The 10000-nt window shown below is 42.1% G+C and overlaps 1 protein-coding gene across 2 annotated transcripts in view; it reads left to right on the top strand.

Annotated features, from left to right (window-relative positions):
• LOC138000644 (coiled-coil domain-containing protein 158-like) overlaps positions 1-10000 on the top strand; it is a 42453-nt gene that overhangs the window by 32088 nt on the left and 365 nt on the right. For both annotated transcript variants that reach the window (XM_068847202.1, XM_068847201.1), the window contains 9 exons: positions 1-58; positions 765-837; positions 2893-2932; positions 3891-4049; positions 4680-4772; positions 5366-5454; positions 5999-6149; positions 7222-8104; positions 8958-9071. The exon at positions 1-58 is cut by the window's left edge and continues 8 nt beyond it. In XM_068847202.1, coding sequence (XP_068703303.1) covers positions 1-58; positions 765-837; positions 2893-2932; positions 3891-4049; positions 4680-4772; positions 5366-5454; positions 5999-6149; positions 7222-8104; positions 8958-9071 — 1660 coding nt within the window. The remainder of the gene's footprint in view (positions 59-764; positions 838-2892; positions 2933-3890; positions 4050-4679; positions 4773-5365; positions 5455-5998; positions 6150-7221; positions 8105-8957; positions 9072-10000) is intronic.

Raw genomic sequence — 10000 nt, 5'->3', positions numbered from 1 at the left:
CAGGATTTGGCTTTGACCCGAAAGCTGTTGAAGACAAAGGGAGTTATGAGTGGCAAAGGTAGTTTACTTGTGTGATGCATGTTCGCAGTAAGTGTCTTAGATTAATAATTCATAATACTAGTGCCCCGGTCTCTACAATGTTATGCCGCTAGTCTCAACCGGTCTGCAACCATTTTCCTGGATTCCTACTTCTTTCGTAGCAGCGCAGGAAATTGCTTATGGGCGCCGTTTTGGACGACTGTCTTTTTCTGCCCACCAACTACATTAGTAGTATTCCTGTGGTACAACTTGAATTTTCATTGTATTTTCTATCAGGTGCGATCTTTAAAGTACCGGTTACTTTAACGATTTTTTTTATTTTTGAGGATAATTCTATACACTCGTCCGAGACATGTCAGTGTTCCAAAACACCTCAAAGAAACGTCAGTTCTTGCTTTATAGAGTTTTTTTACTCAGTGTCTCAGATATACCATCCGCAATTGACCCGAGCAAGAGAGGGAATTGCTTCCGTACTCGGTGGACGTCATAAACTGCTTTGCTTTGGGATGGCTGTATAAAAACAGCGATGCAAAGTGGTTTGTGACTTCAATCCGGGTGAGTGCAGATAATTTTTCGGGAGATACTATTCCTGAGCGTTTGTTGACGCGACTTTCAAGATTCATGATCGTTTTACAGATGTACGGAAAGATTAGAATGAGTCCAGATCTGTTTATTCGATCTTAATCCGTTATTCATTTGCTATTTTCTTTACGGTTTATTTGTAGCGGTTCGAGTTGCAGAATCAATGCAGCAGGAGGTCACAGCCAAGCGCGGTGAACTGGATGCTCTTCAGAACAAGTTAGTTTCAGTTTTGCTATGAAGTGGAAAATGATGAGACAAACGCGGAGGGAGAACTTTGTCCTCTTGGTCAACGATTTCGAGAATATTTTTGAGACTTATCTCTTATCTAATTAAGTACAGTATCTAATTAAGTACAGTTGTGTGCCAGTTGTGTGTTTATTATCTCATGGAGTGCATGGAGCAGAGATGGTGCAGTGGTGAAAGGCAAGGAAAGGAAAGGAACTTTATTTAAGTGTCTAATCTTCTAGCGCCGTAGGGCACTAATCGGGGACACTGTAAATTGAAACTAACAAGTTAACGCAAATCAAATCAAATGTTGGTTTTCGAGGAGAGGGGAAAACCGGATTACCCGGACACTGAAAACCTCTTGGTGCAGAGTAGAGAACCAACAAACTCACATATGACGCCGGATATGGGAATCGAACCCGGGCCACATTGGTGGGAGGCGAGTGCTCTCACCACTGCGCCATCCCTGCATCCTTGCATCCCCAGAGAACTCGCCTTCTTCTTAATTCGTCCCAGGTTCGATTCCCATCCTTCGCGTCACATGTGGGTTGAATTTATTGGTTCCTTACTCTTGTCCGAGGGGTTTTTCTCCGGTTGCTCCGGTTTTCTCCTCCCCTTCCTTCTCCTCGAAAACCAACCTACGATTCGATGCATTGATCTGATATGATTTGATTTCTGTACAGTGTCCTCAATTGGTAGCCCAGCGCTAAATACGGTTGACGCTTAAATAAATAAGGGTTATTGACCAAGCGTGAGGTCAAGATGACTGGATATTGGCCAAGTGTTTTTTTTTTGCGTGTTTTTGGATTGAAACGAAGTTGAGGTCCGTAAACACGCAAAAAAAGAAAGAGAACGAGGCTAATATCCAGCCACCTTGACCGAACAAGCTTGGTCAATAAAGGATTTATTATATGGGATAAAACACCCCAAAAAAATTTGATCTTGCGGGACCAAGCGAGAGATCCCGGGCGGGCAGTAGAGCTCCATCTTTTCCGCTCGGGTAGCCAATCACAGCGCTGGATTTGGCTCATATTGCCCGCTCACGGAGCTAGTCATGTAATAAAGTTCATTATTGAATTGAAAAGTTGGTATTCTCAAGTAGTCATCGTCATATCTTTATTAACCCTCGGATTTAGAGTACCTAATTTTAGGGTTGTGAGGTGGGGCATACGGTTTATCTTTGTTATCCCAGAAAACTGGAGAGTCTAACCATTTGCAGTCAGATGTCATTACAAAAGCAGCTTTTTCTCTCCAGTAACTTGAAGATCCTGAGTGTAGGTCCGGCTGGAATTTTGATCCCGCGTCTTCCCAGACAGTAGCCCATTCTCAACCAACTGAGCCGACAGTTTATAATACATAAGAATCAAATGGGTTCGAAAGAGAGATATAGCGCCGCGTAGATGTTCTCAAAAAAAGATTATTTTGTGTCGTCCTTTTAGAACTTGAACGTTGAAGTAGAAGTCAGCAGTATTAGCTTTCGGGTGCATTCTATTGCGCCAAAATCTCGGAAACTTCGACTGTAACTGAAGTCAAATGAAACGGTCCGCAGACCGCAGTGTTTGGCGCCACCTTCGAAGGTATTCGACTTTGGACCGAAGTGTTGCGTTCCATGCAACTAAATCGACCAAATTGTTGTTCTGTTGTCTCCGGCTCACGGCAAGCTCAAGTTACTAGAAAACTATGAGAAAGCGCGTTGGCTTGTGTTGGGGTTTTCAACTGGAATGTAACGTTTCATTGGGCTCAAGAAATTCCTAAAATTTCAAACCGTAATTTTATCGAAATTGAGCGCGCCCTTCGTTTTCTGTCACAGTTGTTTCGTTTGGGTTAATCGTTTACCTTGTGGTTGCGTAAGCTTCCTTTAAAGTGGTTTTCTCCTCTATTCCACGAGTGTTTTGGACTAATTACTACTGAGATGTACTTTTCCAAGGGTGGCTCTGGAATCCTTGGAAGGCATTACTCGTTTCCCGAGCTTAATATTTATCGTCTTCTTTGCATCACTTTTATTTCTGTAGTTTTTCTTACTACATGACCCGTTGCTTTTTTTAGAATCCACTGGTTGACGGAGAGCCTTAACACAGCTTCCAAGGTGAGAATTTGGTGGTGGGGTGGGTGGCTTAACCTGGTAACCTTTGTTTAGAAATCTGTCAATAATTCTTCTGAATAAAATGGTCAGGAAGCAGTGATAACAACGGCACTCGGGATTGGTGGGGAAAACACTTGGCACAAGAATATGCAAGGGAAACAGTAAATACGCCTTCTCCTAAAATTTGTAGAGCTACGTCCTATACACCTTATTCCAAATGGCCGCCGTTTTAGTATTCTTTTGTTTCCTTGCAAATTGACCGTTTTGGCCTTGCTTTCAAATTGAAAATTCAAAAGAATATTTAACCTTGAACGAGACCAAAAGGGCCAATTTGCAATCGAACAAAAGAATATACTAAAATGTCGGCCATTTTGGATTTAGGTGTATACCGGTCCATTGCAGGGCTTGAAATTGCGACTTTCGAAACAAAATAGTTAGCAGTTGCCACTTTGCTGCTTCTTTTGCTAAAATATATAAAGAAATGACAAAATTATTTTGTTTCTCGCCGTGAATTTTCTTTCAAGTTGGCGTAATTTAGCTGCGATGTTACGTGCACAATTCCATTCCTTCGATATCATTCGCCATTTTCAGCGGTTTCTTTACACACAAGTATTGTGGGCTCATATTTTGTTTTGCTAAACCGCTGAGAACACAACGCAGCGCGACGATTTTTCGACTAAATTTTCGTACCTTGTTGCAAAATTGCGACTATCTTTTTTTCGTTGATGTCAAGGCGTGTCCAATGAAATAAAAGGCTGCAAAGTGTTGCGTGGTATCTGGAGTGGAAAGGGATGGGAGAAGGGCAGGCGATTCCGCCCTGCAGTAACTTTAGGGCCGAGCTTTTTGCTCTTTTCTTTTTTCCATTAGCTTTTTCTTGCCGTAAATATTATAGGAGTTGACCTTGGCCCAGTTTGTGTCATCCTCTCATCCTCTCATTCTGCTTCACTTATGGTCTCCTTAGGATGCGCGTTATTATGAAAGAAGAAGCAGCGAGCTTTCGGAAAAACTGAATCAATTAACGGTGGATCGCGAACAGTTAGAACTTGAGTTCAGAAAGACCCGAGAGCAGTGTGATGATCTCAAAAAGAAGTTGAGCCATATGGAACAAGCTCTCGAAAAGGTATATGATTTAATTTACATTATTTCAAGTGATAGAAACCTTTGGATTTAAGTACTTATACCATTCTCTTTACAAGAGCCTCGGATCTGTTGAATGCGCATGATCCAATACAAGGACAAGTTTTGGGACTGAGCCTGCGCACTCAGAAAAACAACCTAGTCCAAACCTTTTGTGCATGCCTTGGACAGAAAACTCACACGCACTCCAATTTAAAACTCGCTAATCCCTTCGACAGCTTACCTCAGACGTCCTTAATACTACCAGCCACCAACTTTGTCTCAGTGAAGAGAAACACACGGGCGCATTGAGATGAAAACAAGCATATATTAAAAATACAAGACTTTAAATGAAAAAAGAAAGAAAGAAAATTGTTACTGTAGTCGGATGTCGATGGAGTTTTATTCTGGTTGTTCACACACACCGCCTGGTTGTGTGTGCTCTCTGCTTTTGCATAATGTGCTAACCTACTTATAAATGCGTATGCGAAATGTAATATACAATAGGTGCTAATTTGGTGCCGCTATGTTACAGTTACGCTTCTTTTTAACCCGTTGCAAGCATGTGTTTGCGAAACTTCAAACTGGATTAATGATTTACGAATGGCTTATTAACTGGCTTCTATCATTGCAGGCGGCTTTAAAACATGCAGATTCCCAAGGTGTTATTGAAAAGATGGAACAGGAAATGGCGAGATTGAAGCTGAAGCACTCTTTAGAAATAAAGGTGGGTTACCAATGCAAACGTACTCTTATTTCACGTACACTGTAAAGACCTGTTTATATGAGAAAACTCGCCCCAGCGCGAGTTCCATACTGGGATGACTACTTGATTTCGTATCGTGTTTACATAACACCCGCCTACTTTATTTAATACCGTGTTTTTACGAAGGCATTTTTAACTTTGATTAAATTCATGCTTTAATCGAAAACGAACTTGACGCATGCGGTAACCCGTTCCAGTCCACCGAGAGGTCAAGTTCATGCCGAAATGAATGGCAGTTCTTCGTTTACATGGTACTGTTGCGGAATTTTTAACCGGAATGAAATTCTCTCTCCTGCAACAAACATGGTTAACTGGCGCCGGTATGACATTTTCTGGTGGTATGTAAACGAAGACAGCCACGAGAGGGAACCAGGGTGAACTCTCACCGGCACGAAAGTTCCCCGGTGATATCTAAACACCACCTAACCGTTACTTTAATACGGTGTCAATCTCTCTGACTCAATATTCACTAGCTGCAAGCATGGAGCTTCGTCACTGTTGTCGGTGACGTGATATCTACACGAGATAAATTTCATAGCTTTCGTTTTTTCTAGGAGTTGGAACGGACGTCAAAGGCTTTCCCTCTTAGAGCAGAAGCTGCATCACTGATCGAGTTTTTAACCAAAATGAACACTGGGTTTAGGTAACTATGTCTTACTGCAGTTGATCTCAAACCTCCTTGCAACACATTTGAACCGGTATCCCGCCCTTTATCATTAATTTTTATTGGCCGCATTTATAGTGGAGACGAATAACTCAGACGTCTAAGACGAATTATCCGTCTAAAAATAGTTCTAGCGTTTAGACGAATTAAGGATTAAAATTCGTCTTCTGCTGATTCGTCTGTTAGCACGCTTTGGAGACGTGCTGACTGACGAATCGATCGAAGACGAATTTTGGTCCATATTTCGTCTTAAGGCCGGTTTACACGGTGCGACTTGTCGGCCCAATTTTTGGCGGCGGCTTTGGAAAAAATCGGGTCGACATAAAAAATCTGTTGCACTGCAACAGAATTTTTTTGTCGGCCCGATTTGGATTTAGCCTGCGGCATTCTACCCCCAACCCCAGTCCCTCGGAGAGCCTGCTCGCAGGCTACACCGGATTTATGTCTCAACGAATTGAGCCAATCATTGGTTCAGAAAATAATTCGACAAGAATTTGTAACATGTTTTGCGTTTCGTTTGTAGATGGCCACCGCTGACCACCCAGGCGAATTACAGAAGTGCTGTGATGGCTCCAAAACAACTCCCAACTCTACTTGCTCCAGCCCAGCTACAGCAATCAGAATTGGTAGCGCTGGATACTGAACCGCAAGCAGTAACTTCGCAATCTCGAGAGGTAAGAGACCTCCCACACATATGACGACGGCCACGATGACGTCATTCCAGCATACAAGTTCACACTTTCAGTACCGGTATCTTAGAGCAATAGTCGTTTCCAATTTGAGGCGGATCAAATTGAGGATTTAAAAAATTACCGTCTTGTGTTCACATCCTCTACAAGACTTCAGGTTTGGTCATTTCAGAAACTCTTCGATCGGAGACAAGCTCGAACTGTTAGAATGTTCAAGGAAATTAGCAACAATCCGCACCATGAGCTACACAACCTTTTACCGGAATTAAACAAATGTAGAGTCAATCTTAAAAGCTCTCGAAATTTTCATATGCCTAATTGTAAAACCAATAGCTTAAAGAATAGTTTCTTTTACAGTAATAGGAAATAGATCATATTTTAGTGTACATGTGGTTTTTCTAACTTGAATTCTTTTGTAAAGTTTCATCCTATTCAGCTCTTGAGCTGTAATTTGAAAGCTTTAATAAACTATGGTTGTAACTGTTTCATAGAGGAAGGCTATGAAACGAATGAACATTAACAATACGCGCCCTGGGCGTGCAAAACCAACCTGAAACTATACAGGTTTTCGCCTCCTCGTTGCCGTCGCTGTGATGACTGATTGTTTTCGTGTAAGATTTGTTTATTTGGTCCTTGTTAATACAACGGTAGAAACTAATGCTATTATACTAATACGACAGCAAACTTCAAACGTGATATGGATTTCCCAGACAGTGGGCAATTGCCTTAAGACAGTTTAAAATGTTCAAACCAATTTAAGACTTGTTCTCCACATTAAGGACGCGTTTGATTGACCGTATTCCGGGATAGGAATACATGGAATAGAAGTTAGAAATCCTTCGTTTTTGCGGGGATTCACATTAATATTGTCAAACATCTGCTAAAATGCTATTTTAAACATAGCTTTATTATTCTTGTTGCTGCAAAACGCCATACACAGTGTTTTAAATCATCACTCCCCGTATTCTTATTCCGGAATAGGGTCAATCGAACGCACCCTAAATGTTATATTATGCGTAAGTGCCTTTTATATATTCCCTTTTTTTAATACATACAGAAACCTGACACCTTATCAAGAAAGAACGCTGAAGTAACCGAGGACCTCAAATCATTGCTACTTGAAGTACGAAGTTTAATCTCAAGCTTTCAAGCCCATGTGTCCCAAATAACAACACCAATGACGACTCCGGGTCCCACGTTAGCAGCACAAGGGACGCCGGCCCCAGAGAAAGGCCCTCCTGAAAACGATCCTTCGTACCCAAATGAATCAGAACTGGAGAAGGGCCAGGCTGTTCAACCTTTTCATAATATGTCCCCAAAAAGAGGAGTTTGCCGCATCCCGACAGAAACTAAAAAGCGAAACAAAGAACAAGCAGAAGAAAGGCATCAGCTGCGAAAAAGAAAGGAGCGGTCTCCTCCCATACCTGATGTTGGCGACGAATCCGATATGAAAGCTGACACTGGATCGGATTCCTCGTTGACAACAGACCTGAATTCGAGACTCAGTAATCATGAACTAGTTGACACCGATGACCTCTTTGAGCTACCACTGCATAGCTCTTCGCCCAGAAGAGAAAGTATGACAGGGAGTGAGTATTCTCAATCACGTGACAGAGTTCACTCGCCTCTGTCTCTTTCAGTTGACAGCGATGGCTCTGATGTCACGTCACTCTTAAATGACGAATCAACATCCACTGGAAGTACATTCATAACTAATGAACTCTTGGATGCCCCTCTTTCATCGAGATTTGGGTCAGCCTCGTCTTTGGTCTCTGGTAGTCAGTGGAGTTCGATTAAAAGGTTGGACGCAGCACCGATCACAACGAAACACTCGCCGTCAGTACCCCAGAGAAAACAGAAGCAAGTTGAATTAAGAGGCACCTTTGATGCTCGAGAGTGGAGACCTCATCGAAATCACGAAATAACTAGAAAGACAAAAGGTGAGAGAGCTTTTGTTTGTTATTATTATTATTTTTTATTTTTTTATTTGTTTCATCAGGTTGAAGTTTTTGCAGCTATTTTAACTGATGTTGACCTGCTATACCCACCCACCGATATACTCACAGATCGAGGACAGCCACAACACCGGGAACTTTTGGGTTCTTTAATAAGATATTTGTGAGACGGGGTCTACGCTTTATAGTCGTTATCCGAGAAGACTTGAAAGTCTAACCATTTGCGGGTGTAATTACAAAGGCTGCACTTTCTCCTCAGTTATTTAAAGAGCCTGAGTGTTGGTCCGGCCGGAGTCGAACTCACGACCTCCCGCATGGCAGCCCGATGCTCAACCAACTGAAGCACCGGTGCGAGAATTTTTAACGACAATGCATTTTGATTCGCTAGTAAACTGATTTTTACAGGCCTGTTTAGCTATTATCTTCAGCGATGGACGCGTTTGTTGTTCCTTAGTACCGTTTGCGTAGCTGGAGAATTTATTTCGCTCTTGCGAAAAAATGTGACAGACGAGCAGCGATTGCTTGAATCCAGGCCGTGCAAAGCCAAGTACAAAAAAATTAAAAGCGTTTCTTCCTATTCACGTGAAGGCAGGCTTCACTGTGTGCATTTCATAACATTTTCGTTTCAATAAACCTCAATACTCTCGCGAGAATTTTTAGCCAGTCAGAAACTCAATTGCTCAATTGTGAGCAACTGTTCCGCGTTTTCCGGATCCCGCGCTAGCGCTGGTTGCATGTGTTAGTTACTTTCTAGTCTTTTGTGTTATTGGACTCTATTGGAAATCGCTCGCAGTTTCAAGCACTTGATTCTTCGTTGTCTGTCCATCTCTCTTGGCAGGCTCTTTGACCAAGAGGAAGACATCCTCGGAAACTGAACCAGTTTACAAACGAGCCGAGACGATCTTGCAGTCCCTGGCACAAACTGGAGCGCGACTGACTACGAAAAATAGAGGTAATTGGTTCAGATACCAGAAAAATAAATTACCTTGTCGAGGGAAAAAATATCTATCAACCGGGCTTATATGTTGCTGTGACAAATAGCCGACATCTTGAGAGATCACGAAATTCAGTCTGAGCTGGTAGCAGAGCTATTTCTTGCTTAGGGAATCTTTACTTCCCCTATCTTTTTAAAGGTGGGCACACACGAGGGGTCATGTTGCAGCGACAAAAAGGTGTGTAGTACACACTGAGGCGACATGCATTAGGGTCGTGTAGCGGGGACATGTAAAGTCACAACATTTGCACATACATGAAAATGTTGCGGGTTCATGTCCCTGGGATATGTACCTGCAACATTTTCATGTGCATGTGTGCACATGTTGTGATTTTGTCCCTTCTACATGTCGCTCAGTGTGCACTACACAAGTTTTTTGTCGCAGCAACATGTCGCAGTAACATTCCCCCCGCAATATGACTTTTCGCGTCTGCCCACCTTAAATCTGTTATCAAAATTGTTTTATTGTTATATAATTCAGTTTTATTGTTTATTTAAGTGTCAAGACTTCTAGCGCTGGGGCACTAATAATTGGTTTGCAACCAATCTCTAGAGAGACAGATAACAATGCTGCCGTTGCTAGTGAACGAACAAGAGGAGCTAATGAGAGATCTTTTGTTTTCGTCAACCAACATGGCGGCGATGACGCGTAACTTGAAAACCACCAATAGACCTTATTCATAAATGGCGGCCAATTTATAGTTCTTTTGTCGAAGTGCAAATTAGCCTACCAAGCCTCGACACCATACAGTGAATTGAAAAGAATTTTTGCTCTAAAATGAGGCTTGGTAGGCTAATTTGCACGTGGACAAAAGAATTATAAATGTGACCGCCATTTATGAATACGGTCTATTGGGAACATTATACATAGAAATCAAAGCATTTGT

Source organism: Montipora foliosa, chromosome 4 (assembly GCF_036669935.1).
Source record: "Montipora foliosa isolate CH-2021 chromosome 4, ASM3666993v2, whole genome shotgun sequence".
Classification (NCBI taxonomy): Eukaryota; Metazoa; Cnidaria; class Anthozoa; order Scleractinia; family Acroporidae; genus Montipora; species Montipora foliosa.
Note: the sequence above shows the minus strand (reverse complement) of the source record. Positions and strands in the feature narration are given on the sequence as shown.